The sequence below is a fragment of the Selaginella moellendorffii genome, unplaced genomic scaffold, assembly GCF_000143415.4.
Source record: "Selaginella moellendorffii unplaced genomic scaffold, v1.0 SELMOscaffold_13, whole genome shotgun sequence".
NCBI lineage: Eukaryota > Viridiplantae > Streptophyta > Lycopodiopsida > Selaginellales > Selaginellaceae > Selaginella > Selaginella moellendorffii.
The window spans coordinates 2,311,652-2,324,971 of record NW_003314274.1 but is presented as its reverse complement, the minus strand read 5'-3'; the positions used below and the strand labels follow the sequence as shown (position 1 = coordinate 2,324,971).

The following is a 13,320-nucleotide window of genomic DNA, read 5'->3' as shown; positions in this document are numbered from 1 at the left end:
AGGGGATTTGGCTATGGCTGCTCTGTGTCTCTCGTTTGGGGGCTATGTCTCTTGTGCCAATGCAGCCATTGCCGCAAATGCCCACGCCGTGTTTTCCAGGCGATGCGAGCTCCAGCAGCTTCTCAGCGTTCTTCCCGAGAGATTGGAGCGTAGCGTCCAGAATCACCCGCAGCTGGAGGAGATTGTCGAGATTGTTCTCGATCTTGGCCGCCGACCGATCGCTCGCTTCCCGAGCGGGGACTGGTCCATCTCGCAGGAGCCGGTGACAATCGCCGACCTGGAGGACGCGATTTGCATGGTACGCGATCGATCAAAGAAGCAAGAAGTCTTGTGATTGATTGAAATAATTCTCTAGGTCGGGGATTTCGCGGATGATAACCGCGCTGGAATCGACCGGACGCTCCACCGGATTAGCGCGATTCGCAATCGCGGAGGCCGGATCGTTGGTCTCACTTGTAGAGTGGGGCGTGCCGTGACTGGAAGCGCCGAGATGGCTCGAGATCTCGTGAGCAGTGGAGCTTCTTTGCTGCTAATGGGACCTCCTGGCGTGGGCAAGACAACGGCCATCAGGTACTTGTTCTTTCTTTCTTCCTTGCATGTATGGTTTTGATTTTTCCCTCTTTCTCTTTCGTCACTAGTCAGGGAGGTGGCCCGGATGCTTGCCGACGATTACGATCGTCGAGTTGTGATTGTGGACACCTCGAATGAGATTGCTGGCGATGGAGATATCCCACACCCGGGAATCGGCCGTGCCAGAAGAATGCAAGTCACCAACGTTGGTCTCCAGCACAAGGTAAGTCTTGGGTCCTTTATTATTGTTTGTTTCTAGAGCACAAGAAGGTTTTGCATAGATAATGATCGAGGCTGTGGAGAATCATATGCCGGAGACGATCGTGATTGACGAGATCGGTACCGAGCTTGAGGCTGCAGCAGCGGTGACAATTGCCCAGCGAGGCGTGCAGCTGGTTGCTACTGCTCATGGAACCAGCGTCGAGAATCTGATAAAGAATCCTTCGCTGGAAATTCTTGTCGGTGGCATTCAGGTACTGTCAAAGTGGCATTGCATGGCTCCCATGACGCGAGGATCTTGTTTTGTTATAGAGTGTGACGCTGGGTGACGATGAAGCTCGCAGGAGGGGAGTCCAAAAGAGTGTTTTGGAAAGGAAGGGACCTCCCGCTTTTAGCACTGCGATTGAAATGGCTTCTCGAACTGAGTGGAGAATACATCACAGTTTGACGGCAACAATAGACGCTCTTCTCGCTGGTAAATATAATCTTTGTAATCTCTTTACGGTAGCTAATACGTAATACTATTATACAGGACGATCCCCTTCTATAGAAATTCGAAACATGAAGGACAAAGAAGGGACTGCTCCAGAAGAACTGCCGGTATTGAATCAAATCGAGAATGAGGACAAAGATTTTTTTAAGAAGCTCCAAGACAATGGAAGTGAGGGCAAACTCTTTTCCTTGTATCCATACCAGGTTTGTCTACACCTGAACATTACGTTTTTCGCTTAACATTATATGTTTTGTTCCAGATTTCGGAGGAGTTGCTCAAGCAGGCCATTGAGGTTCTCGAACTGGAAGAAACAATCGGTGTTGCTTCTGACATAGGTGCAGCAGACGCCGTGTTAACGCTACGGTCAAAGCTGCGAGAGAATGTATGGGTGCGAAACATTGCCAAGTTTCGACAACTTCCAGTCTTTGCAATCAAGGTGAACTCTACTAAAATGTGCATGTTTTATGTACTTCAGCTTTTATCTCATAGGCAAACACTCTAGCTCAAATGATCCGAGCAACAAGAGCTGTCCTGGAAATGGAAATGCTTAGAGGAACTTCGTCATCAACCAGGAAATCTAAAGTTGAGGATGAGATCGACGCTCTAGAGGTACGAATTCTGGAATAACTGCTGTTTACAAATAATCATGATTGCTATTTTACACAGGAAGCGAGGCTTGCAATTGAGCAAATTGTCATTGCTAAAGGCCAAGCAGTGGAGCTACTTCCAAGGTCCGCAGGAATCACAGCACTCCAGATACGTCTAGCCGAGAGCTACCAGCTCGCATCGGAAACTTCAGGCATTGAGCCCAAAGTACGGCTGAGAATCCTGCCACTTCTACAGCAAGGTTCTCGGCAATCCTCGAGCAGTAACAATACAAAGGAAGAATCATCTCAGGGCCGAGTTCAAGGTGGAACGAGCGTTTCCAAGCTTCCATTGCTACCAACTGATTTTCTGGAAGATTAAAAATGGAACTCTAAGGTACACATTACTCGTTTTAGTCGGATAAGATTTACAAAATTTTCCAGGAGGAGCTAATCCAGTTGATAACAAGCTTGTCGCCTGCGCATTGTCTCAAAGGAAAGACAACCAAACCGCAAGTACCTTTGCACTCGAACTGACAGCAATCCCAGCAGTGGAGAGGAACCGCGTCAATGATCACCTCCTTAGAATACTCGAGGGGATCCTGCACCTACACAAGGTGTGAAAGAAAAATTTCTCCACTTGCTTTTGAAAAGCTTGCCAAAAAGCCTCACTTCGTGTTTTGTTCCTGGTGCAGCTGATGACGAACAACGTCAAAACAGATAACGCAAAAATATATCAACGAGCTCGAGGGACTAGACTACCTTTCTTGAGGGGATTGTAAGTGGCCAAGATCTCGAGTTGACCGATTTTTCCTTTAATATGCAGCAAAATTAATGATTACAAACCTTTTACGTGGTTGATATAGAAATTATATTTGGTATTTTATATCAGCTGGAATCCTACACATCCAAGGAAGGCTTGTATTTGTTTCAGTCCAAGTACCTGCATCTAGATCATACCAGAATGACTTATTGAACCTAGGATACCTTCCACGTCCTTCAAAATTCAAATAGTTACCAGTATGACAACGGAAGGAGAGACATAAATCCGGTCTAGGAGGTACGGAATAAGTGCTCACATGCACTATCATCTCACCAGTTCCCACAGAAATCTCCTCAATTACAAACTTACACTTGAGTTCCACGTTGAGAGGCTTCCCCTCCAACTAGCAAGGCAGACGGCCTCACCGGCGTTGACATTGAGACGTAGATTTGTATATGCAAACTGTTGGTTGCGACATCAAACTGGATCAAGTGGGTATGGAAGGAAGCCAAAGAAGCCAACTTGTTTTCTATGACGGGCCATGGTTCACCCACTGAAGCGACTGCCGCTTGGCCACGAGTGAAGGTGTGGATATCACCATCCCACAACCACACCACGATCTTGTACTGCTGCTCCAAGAGGACGGGCCTTGGCATGTCCCAGAATTCCAAGTTGGGATTTCCTCCCACACAAAAGAATTCCCAACGTAGAGTTTTCCAGCCTGTGACGAGTTATGGCGCATAAACAGTCGGGAACGTCGTCAAGCTGAGGCACCTCCGGAACCTGGGCTCGTCCACCGCTTCTTTCCTCAAAAGTGGGAGTCTGCCAAGGATTTGTCCCACAAGCTCGGGCATCAAGCTATGCCACCTTCTTCCAAATAGCTTTGTTTTGCTTGGCACTTTAAGAAACACTTACAAAACTTTTATTTTCTTAAAAAAACCTGTAAATATTGGTTTAAAATTGACGAAGAAAGGAAAAGAAAGCTTCTTGTCAATAAGAGTGCAAAGATTTTCATCATGGAGTATAGAGCTTAAACTTCAAGATTACATGGAGCACGGAGCAGAGGCATCCAAGATCAATATGGACAGCAACGGTGGGAGCATTGCAACTACAACTGCAAAAACAGCATTTCTAAATCTTTTTCAGGTCCACCTTGGTGAGTTCGGCTAGGCTTGGCTTTGGCTTGTGGCTCTGTTGTTTTTGCTACCTGCAACATCACACTCCTTACTCAGGTCATGGTGAAAACTCTATCAAAGTCAGGATCTACTGTTTACCCCCCACCGCCCACCATGAAGCATGAGACCATATGAATAAATGAATAGTGGATCAAGCAAAGTGACAGGAAGACCTTAAAGCATAGTCCTTGAAGTGCACGTGTGCAAAGGATGATCCTCATAGCTATGCAATAAGACTATAATTAGCAAAAAAGTATTGATCCATGTTGTGGAGCTGGGATCTCATGATTAAGCAAGCCATTTGAATTTCCATTTTTTAAAGTCTTTTTACTTTTTATTGTTAAGCACAACTTGTATCGTCCTCCAAATAATTTTTTCCCTTGAGAAGATTGGTCAACCAAGGAAGCTGAAACAAAAGCTTTTTTCACGCATGCGAGAAGGATGGATCCGGCTGGCTGTTTATAGCAGTGGCCTTCTTCGCGTTGTGCTTGGCGCGCAAGGCTCGGAGGTGTGGAACTACGTCCTCGCTGAGCTTGATCATCACGAAAAAAAGGAGCCTGTATCCCACGACCATGGCTACCAGCACGCCCAGGTTGTCCCACTTTGTCCGGCTCATATCCACGTCGTTGTTGATGAGGATGTCTCGGCCATTGATCTTGGGGAGGAACGGGTACTTGCTATCGAATTGGATGCCAAGGAAATCGTTCTGATACATTCCCTGGAAGAACGAGTAGAAACTTTAGAAACCGGGCCTGGAAAATGGAAAGAACTCCTCACCTGAAGAACGTAGCTGTGGAAACTTAAGTAGGAGATTGGGTATCGCCACACAGGCTTAGGCAAATCGCTTAGTAGACGGAAGAAGCCTCCAGTTAGCATGAGAACGGCCTGGAAGGACAAAAGCGCATAAAGGATGAGCAGGGACAAAAGTTTGATGTGATTTTTCTGACCTGGACTGCTGCTCCCACAATGATCCCCATGAGGTAATTTGGAACTACACTCGCGACGGCCATCATCAGCCCCTCCACTAGCGTCACACACGTCGCTAAGCCCAGAACAAAATAGAGGAAGTGAGTGACGCCCGGATGGAGTTGAACGAGGTAGTAAGTGATGGCGCCGGAAGTTAGCGACATGAGGAGCAGGAACGGGATAGAAGACAGGGTGTTTCCAACAACGAAAGCGACGACTCCATAGTGGCCATTCAATCTTTCTCGATGGAACACCTGGAACAACCAAAAAGTATGAGGCCTTCTGGGAGTGCTTAAGCTTCACAGACCTTCATGTCTTCTACGAAAGATGGAAAGCCTCCGATTGCCATGAACGTCAAGAATCCCCACAGGTAGCCCATGCAGGAGCCTCTAGCCTGGAAAAGTTGTTCCATCCCCGTTAGAAAAAGGAAACAAACTGTGTGTTTTTTACTCACGAATATAGAGTCGTAGCTTGTTCCAACCCGGTAGAAGATGGTTCCAACGCAGATCGCCAGTAGTATGTAGACAAGAACTCGGAGCCAATAATATCCCATGTCCCTGGACATGTTGGTGAAAGACCTTCGTGTGAGAGTAGCACACTGCATCCAGAAACTCGCTTGGCTTCCACTGGACTCCAGAAAATCTCCTTTCTATCAATCGATAGAAAACAAAATAAAACTGTTAGTCGAGTAAACCAGGGAATAAGTGAGCCACTCACTTACCACTAAGGTCATTATTTCCACCCGTTCCATCACAGACTGGGCTTGCTCGGAGGATTCGTAGGCTGTGAGAAGAGCGGAGATCACTTCGGCTGTGGTGGTTGTTTCAAACACATCGGCAGATTCCTCATCCTGGAACGGGAAAAAGGCAAAGTTAACAACTCACGAGTGGGTAATATTTTGAAAGGATTTGGTTGAGAATGTGACATGGAGGCATGCTTACCTCGTGTGGGAGGCAGGACTCCTTCAACGATTCGTTTACTCTGTCGAAATCCGCGTTGATGGCTTTAAGAAAATGGTCCGAAGGATTGCGCATCGGGGGGCAAGGAAATCCAACACTCGCAAAGTGCTGCACGAAGCACCAATTCAAAAAGAAAACTAAAAAGATGAGAAAGACTACTGGCGCATACGTACTTGCTGTGCATTGACAGCCGGACCAAAGTAGACAGTTCTTCCGTTTGATAACAAAAGAAGATTGTCAAAGAGCTGGAAAACTTCGCTGCTGGGCTGATGTACGGAACAAATCACGGTCCTCTTGTCCCTAGCAAGCCTTCGAAGGGTCCTTGTTACGAAGAAAGCTGAAGCACTGTCCAGGCCACTGGTCGGCTCGTCTAGAAAGAGTAGCCTCGGACGAGTGAGTATTTCCACTGCTATACTCAGCCTCCTCTTCTCGCCACCACTCAGTCCTCTTAAATGCCAGTTTCCAACCGGTGTGTTCGCACAGTCTTGTAGTCCCATCTCTATTATCACCCTCTCAACAATTGCTTGCTTCTCCGAATTTGGCATTGCGTCTGGAAGGCGGAGCCTGGATGTGTAGAAGATTGTCTCTCGCACGGTGAGTGTAGAAATGAGCGTGTCATCTTGAGTAACGTATGCCTGTTTGTCAGCAGAAATCTAGCACATTGAAGAGAAAACTTTAGAAACAATAAAAAACTCACAGCAATCCCGTATGACAGCTTCCTTTTGTGCCCGTTGAGAAGAATGTCTCCAGTTTGAATAGCGTTCTTGGCCAGTCGTCCTGAGAAAGAACGAAAAAAGAGCTTTTTTGTGAGACACACAGACCGAATTCAAAACAAGTTTCCACTCACCAGCTAAAGCATCCAGCAGAGTTGATTTGCCGCATCCGGAAGGACCCATGACTACGGTCAGCGATCCGGGCTCCGCAAAGCCTGTGAGACTATCCAGAACAGTGCGGCAAGCTCCCTTGTCCGTCAACACGTTGACGCTTAAATCCGTCCATGTAAGTTTTGCAACGAAGTCTTGGACATTGGACTGCTTTGTGAGCGCCCTCCACACTGTTCTCGTAAGGGGGCTAGCACCAACACCATTGCTGTTGGCGGTTGACGCCCTTCCAATTCCATCACCAGCAGCAGGAACGGTACTAAACTTGCTCGCGAAAATCACCCCGTCGGAACCAGCTCGCTCCATTTCTCGGTTCCCCTTGACAAGACTGACCCTGAAGTCGAAGTTCTCTCACTGCTGATTTCTGTTGCTGGAGATTACCATCCCGCCTTCTTCTTCCTCGAATAGCCGGGAACTTAAAAGAGTCCCTTCTCTTCAGAGAGGCGGCTTCTTCTTCTTCCACGAGACAAGATCTTCTTGATACCGATCACTTCACGAGCAGCATAGAGCTTTTCAAAAAGTCCCTGTCAAAACTTTGCTTCACAAGATCGGATATCTTCTTCTCTGCTCGTCGTGCCCCCAAGCCAGCTCGATAGAAGGAGCATATTTATACCATCTCTGGAAGGAGAGAGATGACAAAACACCCCCGGCTAAGTCTTTGTCTTATGCTCCTCTCAGTCACCAACCTTGGCTGATCATGCACTACCCATGCTGCACCTTGCTGTTGACCGGAGCAAAAACTTAAGTCACAGTCTCCTCGTAGTCACATTATACTTGTAGCAGCAGCAAGTGACCAAGAGCTGGACTCGGTCCCGTCGTCGTTCGTGACCGCTGAAGATTAAGATGAGAGAAAGAAAGAGATGGTCTTCTTATCTTTCCCAAAGTTTCCCAGAAGAAGAGCCTAGTTTGCTGGTGCTGGTATTAAATGCTGGGTCAACTTTAGACTATTTAAAGACCGCAGCCACCGAGGTAGAACGAGCGAGTAGAAGTAGAGCATATAGTAGTAGTAAACCTGTTTTATTGTGGAATCAAACTCTCAGTAAGTCAAGGATTTAAAGAAAAAACCAACAGCAGGTATCAAATGAGCAGCTGGTATACCTTCGCAATTATAATACAAGTCACGCTCGGAGCGGCAGGAGCGAGCGGCCGCGCGAGCAGAGACTCTGTACAAAGAAAGGAGCGCCATTTGCCGCTCTTTTCCTCCCTGCCTGGCCTCAAGAGGTGGACGAGTTACTAGCGGCAGCACCGTCCTCGGCGTAAATGGAAACGATGGAGTCTGTGGAAGCACCAGCAGCTAGGAGAACGCTGTACGGGTGAAACGACAAGCAGCTCACGGGGCCGATACTCTTCCCAAAGATGCTCTGGTGGTAGCGTATCATGCTAAGTTGGTCGCCACTGGTCGCGCTGAAAACTTTGATGGACTGCTTGGAGGAGCCGCTGGCAAGGACTGGCGCGTAGCGGTGCGCTGCCAGCGACGTTAAGTGCCCCTTGTGAGCCTCGACACTCACGACCGGGAGGTCCAGCTTGCGGACGTCGTATATTTTTATGTCCCCGGCTTGAGATGCAGAGACCACCTGCAAAGGATATCCGTGTCACGGATTCTTGAGGAGTGTGAGCGACAGATTATCCAGACCTCGGTTGTGTCTATTCCTGACTGGACAAAATCTATGCCCGCGACTCTCTGGAAATGCGCCTTCTGGGAGAACACTTGCCTGTCAAGACACAGTTAACTCACAATCGGAATAATCCAAAAACAGCTTACTTGTCTTGCTTCCGAACATCAAACATCATGAAAGACCCGTTTCCACAACCCGCCAGAAAAAGGCCATTATGGATCAGCGAGGCAGCCTAGAACACGAACTTCTTAAAAACTAAGCGAATAAGTTAGCAACACGGTCTTACCATCGCAGAAACACTTGTATCGGGTTGAGAAGGCAGCCTTAACACGAGTGTTTCGGCATCAACGTCCCATATCATGATCGACGAAATATCTCCAGACGCGTACTGCAAGGACCATCGTAATGTCTATTTAAAGGACGCAGTGCATACCAGATATCCAGTCGATTGCTGCCATTCCACAACTGCGTTAATTCCTCGAGCGCCAGGCCTGTGACCCTGTATGGCCTGCCAAGCAGTTGCAAGCTGCTGTTCACCTTTCACAAGGTAATCTCTCCACACTCGAACGCTTCCGTCGCCTGAGAATTGCACACTTCAGTTCGAGAAAAAATCACGGTGATTTCATCCTACTTGATGCTGCGAGTAGCAAGCTCTCATCAAGCTCGTTGATTAAGCAAAGCCGAGAAAAACCCTTACTATGCGACTCGTGATTGTGAAAGTCGTTTAGTAAAGATCCATCTTCGTGACTCCAAATTCTGCTTTCATAACATAAATGCCAGTTCAGAATTCCAACCAATGCTCACCTGATAGTTTCATTGTCATCTGCGGTACAAGCAAGCGGAAGAAATGGATGGAGGAGAACAGCCTTGGTACCGTACTCAGAATTCATATCCCATGTTGCCATTTGGTACGTCACTACGTTGACAGCTGCAGAAACCATATACCAAATTAAAACTGATGAAATCTGTTTCAAACTCACTCGAATGTCGGCATTTGGATGCTCCTTCTAAAGCAGTCCTTTCCCTTGCTTCTCTGGCAATTAATGCCGTTTCCTCCTCGTCGTGGGAAGTCTCGAGTAAAGGCCGAGCAAAATGCCCGCAGCTCCACCTGTATAAAACAGACTCTGGAAGTTCTTTGAAATCGTCCGAAGCGGGAACTTGAGATGAACCAAGTCCGGAATCACTTTCCGAAGGAAACTCGAGAGAAGGTACGCGTCTCATGTTCATTGGACTTCCCGAAAGCAAATTAGACGGAGGACTAGCAGAACTGGAAGCACCTCTGAATGGCATTGTTAAACTTCCTGCAAAATCGGCGAAGACTCAGTAAAAAGTAACAACATGTGACCCTGCTCACCTATATTGCTGTCAAACCAGGAAGAAGAACGTGGAAAAGCACTGGTGGCTTGTTTGGCTCCGGACTTGAGAGTTTTGCCTGTCTGCATGACGTACGCTTCGACACCTATTCTCCTCAAAACTTCGTGGCCGAGTTTAGCAACCCACGGGCAAGGATCCCTTACCAGGGAATAAGCAGCTGCCACGCACCGAACGTAAACGCCACTCTCTTCCATTTGCAGTCTTCTTGGCCGCATCAACCCATTGATAAGTTCATTCTCGACGAAGTTGAAACCTTCCGGTGAAGCAGGAGCCGAAGCGGTACCACGAGCATTTCCAGAGAAGAAAAACTGACCGGAAATATTTACACTGCTCGTCGGAGTTCTGTTGGAATTCAATCCTGCCAAAGCCATGATTCCGGGGTTCGACGGAGGCTTTAAGTACGCTGCGGCAGCAAATCGCAGATTCTGGTCATGTCTGACAGTTAATCTGGCCAACGCTGAAATACAAATTGCAACGTTAGTGAGGATACAAATTGCAATGTTAGTGAGGAAAAGAGATAGAAAAATCCTTACCAATGGCAAGTTCAGCCCGAACGAGAGGACTCCCGTCGTTTACTACTTTCAACAATGTCTTCATAACATCCTGTTCCATTCTAAGCCTAGCCTCTTCGTCGTCGTCATCAAGGGCCGAATCCTCTTCGTTAACGCTCTTAGCCTTTATTATCGTTCCCAGAGCATAAGCTGCTGCGGCACGAACCTGTGAAAATTATAAAGTCAGACAAAGTCAGCTTTTCCAATGTATACCTCTGGTTGAGGCTCGGACAGGAGTTGTGCTAGCGTGGAAGACGCATTTGTGTGAAGAGCTAGCAGCTGTGCTTTGGCGAAACCATCCCAGATCTTACCAACACACAGGCACAACCACTGCATGAGCAACGGTTCTCCACGTGCAGGAACGATATGTCTCAAGCAAATGTCGATCAATCCAGATTGAAAGCATTCAATTTGGCCCCGAGGAAGTCCATCGATAATAACTGATAAAACGAAAGCTGCCATTGCCTGTTGTTCAGCGTACACGTCTGGACTGTCCAGGAATCTGATAAAATATTTGTGCCCACCATCTTTAACCAGATCAACTTGACAGGACTGCAAAACAGTTCAAGAAGCAGGATGCAATCTACTGCTCAGTAATGCCATTACCTTGTCATGGGCAAGAATTTTGGCCCAAATAAATAGTAAAATTTGCCGAAGTTCAGTGGCGGTTGTCAGAAGCAGCTTAAGCACGTAAGGGAAAATGCCAACCGAAAGAGCCTGAAAACGAAAATAAAATCAATCAAGGGATTTATACACAAACAAAAGAAATTAAACATATACATACCAGGTTCACAGCCCATGCCCCCATATCCAAGAACCTTCCTAAAAGTACCAAAGCCCGAAAACGATGAGATTGACTTAAAAGAACCTGTTGAAAACACAAAAAAGGCTTAGGATAAGCAACGTGGACAATTGCCTGAAGAACTATTGGAAGCTGCTCTGGTGGTCTTTTACTCGCTGATCCGTGCTCAAGCCATACTTCGAACGCTGTCAACTGATCCGTAAAAAATGGACTCGGCTGCGCAGGACACGTTTTCAGCTTTTTTCACAAGGATAATGCTCAATACCTGAAATTCAGCATTTGGATCTTTGACTAAAGAGGGAAGTTGCGAAAGACAGGTTTCCGCAGCCATATCCCATGCAAACCTTGTTAAGAAACGTCAGCGTTCAAGTCCACATAAGATTCAGTATGCTTGCTTACCACATTGAGTGCTGATGTGTCAAAGGCAAGCATGGGTAACAAGCAGGAGAGCAGTTCACGGATCGCATAATCCGTTCTGCCAGTAAAAAGTTTCGGAAGAGGGTAGCCACCAAAAGGTCCTGTCGAAACAATCGTTGAAACAGGTCTGCATACATTCTAAATCAGTACACACAACAAAACATATAGAGTGAGATTTGCACCTGGAGGAAGCACATTCCATGCTATGGTATCGGTGATTGCCGTAAAGATCCAATTTAGTTCTCCAAGGAGGGTCTTCCGATCGTTCTGACTTCCAGGGATCTTGTCAATCAGCTCAGGGTCGAACTCAAGTAAAGACCGCGAACAAAACCTGCATGGAAGACGTATAAGCAATCCAACTGAAATCATAGGCAATACCATCTCAACGCCATTTTGATTGGAGTCGTTAAACATGCTGTGAACACGTCGGCAGGCATTCCCGAACTCTGCGGAAGCATTTCAGTTGCTCTACAGGCTGCAAGCAATATGCAGTCTTTTGCCGAAACTGATGAACTCCCAAGTGCCCAATCGGGTCTCTATACATACAGAAATGTCACGGAAAAACAAATCAGTCAAGACAAACCTTTCTACCTCGATAAATGCATTGACAACGACACCAGCGCCCGAGCAATCAAGAACGTAGATAGACGGTACGCCAAGCCAAGACTCCAGCTCATAAACCGAGAGCGGTATATATTGCGTATAGCTCTGTGACAGAAGAGCTTCATCCATCAACCAGCCAGGAGCAACAGCTACGTCACGCCTACCTTGTTGAAAAACCAGAGCTCGCCATTGACAGTGGGTTTAGGCACACCATGCCCGTTGTAGTGAAACAAGACCCTGTCCGACTTCGCATTTTTCCGGCACTGTGAGCACAGCTTCTTCACCTCGTCAGCTGTAGGATCCAGCGCTAGCTTGTAGCGGGCCTGCATGGAAGTATTGGAACTTAACCCTTCAATGCAAAACATGCATAGCCATACCCTCGGCTGCCAGAGCGCATACTGCGATTGCAGATTTTTGCCAATTGTATCAAGAGCCTTCTGAGGCGCCAGAGATGACGGATCTATCAACAGAAACAGCCATCAAACACAAGGAACAGCAAAAACATCAAAGTAAAAGAAGAAAGAAATACCTATCCAGCACTCCATCCTTGCGCATGGTGATACCTTGATTATATCAGGTGGATCCACTCCGATATTCAGACATACGACCAGTGCTACAGATACAGTCTTCATCTGAAACGCAAGAGACGGAAAGGATACAAACCGATTAAGCTTTTTTCTTAACCGAAGCAGCGTACCCGGTCTTTCATCCTCCATTTTGACAAGAGCCCGGTGTCGGGAGGGCCGAAAGAGATCAAAGCTTGAAGCGAGTGATGGCGAAGATCCGCGAGATAAGTACAGTGCTGGGCGAAGACACCGCAAGCTTCGTCGCCATGCTGGTCTTCTTCACCTGGGGGCGACGGCCCCGCATTTTGGCCCGGTTCTGTATCATCGGGAGTAGCGATCTCCATCATCGGACATTCTCCTCCAGCACTGATCCCATCCAACAAATTCGTTTCCTTCCCCTTCTCTGTACAAGCGCCACGCGCGTCGGAATCTCTTCCCTGTTCTAAGTCACGGACGACGATACGACTCCTATCCCAAGGGTTGAGCATAGCATGGTGAAGTAGCGATGCGAGAAGATTGCCGAGAGTATCGCAGCGACGGCCAGGGACGAGGAAGAGGAGGAGGGCAGCGCCGCCCACACGCTCCCATCTGAAACCATTGGCAGCATTATCGCACAAGCTGGGGAGCGCTTGTCTGCAAAACCTGGCCGATGCCGCTGCTGCCATTGCCAATCTCCGCGACACACAGCGCCATCGCCATCGCCATCGCCATCATCGTCGGCGCGCTCTCTCTTTTTTCCCCCCTATCTCGCTCTCTCCGCTTTCTTCTCCTCAACCCTAAA

At 47.5% G+C, this 13,320-nt stretch overlaps 3 protein-coding genes across 4 annotated transcripts; 1 reads left to right on the top strand and 2 right to left on the bottom strand.

The window, feature by feature from the left end:
* Nucleotides 1-2,754, top strand: LOC9645688 (uncharacterized protein ycf45). Of its 2 annotated transcripts, none has more exons than XM_024675001.1 (11): nt 1-298; nt 356-570; nt 643-793; nt 852-1,043; nt 1,102-1,264; nt 1,322-1,485; nt 1,542-1,718; nt 1,772-1,891; nt 1,949-2,263; nt 2,326-2,483; nt 2,562-2,754. In XM_024675001.1, exons 1-9 carry the CDS (start codon nt 14-16, stop codon nt 2,246-2,248), a joined length of 1,767 nt encoding a protein of 588 aa, XP_024530769.1. In that variant the 5' UTR covers nt 1-13; the 3' UTR covers nt 2,249-2,263; nt 2,326-2,483; nt 2,562-2,754. The 2 variants fall into 2 exon arrangements, with proteins under 2 accessions (XP_024530769.1, XP_024530768.1); XM_024675000.1 differs by having other exon boundaries at nt 2,311-2,483.
* A 1,354-nt stretch (nt 2,755-4,108) lies between these two features.
* Nucleotides 4,109-7,760, bottom strand: LOC9645687 (ABC transporter G family member 11). The gene is made up of 10 exons (XM_024674616.1): nt 6,577-7,760; nt 6,427-6,506; nt 5,903-6,364; nt 5,712-5,837; nt 5,492-5,620; nt 5,225-5,419; nt 5,078-5,164; nt 4,752-5,024; nt 4,582-4,689; nt 4,109-4,522 (listed from the first exon to the last, which is right to left on the bottom strand). The coding sequence occupies exons 1-10, from the start codon at nt 6,914-6,916 to the stop codon at nt 4,229-4,231; spliced, it is 2,094 nt and encodes a 697-aa protein (XP_024530384.1). The 5' UTR covers nt 6,917-7,760; the 3' UTR covers nt 4,109-4,228.
* On the bottom strand, nt 7,753-13,295 carry LOC9646287 (regulatory-associated protein of TOR 2). Its single transcript, XM_024674615.1, has 23 exons — nt 12,671-13,295; nt 12,503-12,605; nt 12,351-12,433; nt 12,138-12,296; nt 11,962-12,078; nt 11,749-11,906; nt 11,553-11,701; nt 11,353-11,497; nt 11,219-11,297; nt 11,068-11,169; nt 10,936-11,019; nt 10,758-10,868; nt 10,365-10,703; nt 10,134-10,317; nt 9,581-10,057; nt 9,207-9,527; nt 9,031-9,154; nt 8,858-8,982; nt 8,660-8,805; nt 8,513-8,614; nt 8,373-8,458; nt 8,244-8,322; nt 7,753-8,184 (listed from the first exon to the last, which is right to left on the bottom strand). Exons 1-23 carry the CDS (start codon nt 13,202-13,204, stop codon nt 7,825-7,827), a joined length of 4,167 nt encoding a protein of 1,388 aa, XP_024530383.1. The 5' UTR covers nt 13,205-13,295; the 3' UTR covers nt 7,753-7,824.
* Between the last annotated feature and the right edge of the window lie 25 nt (nt 13,296-13,320).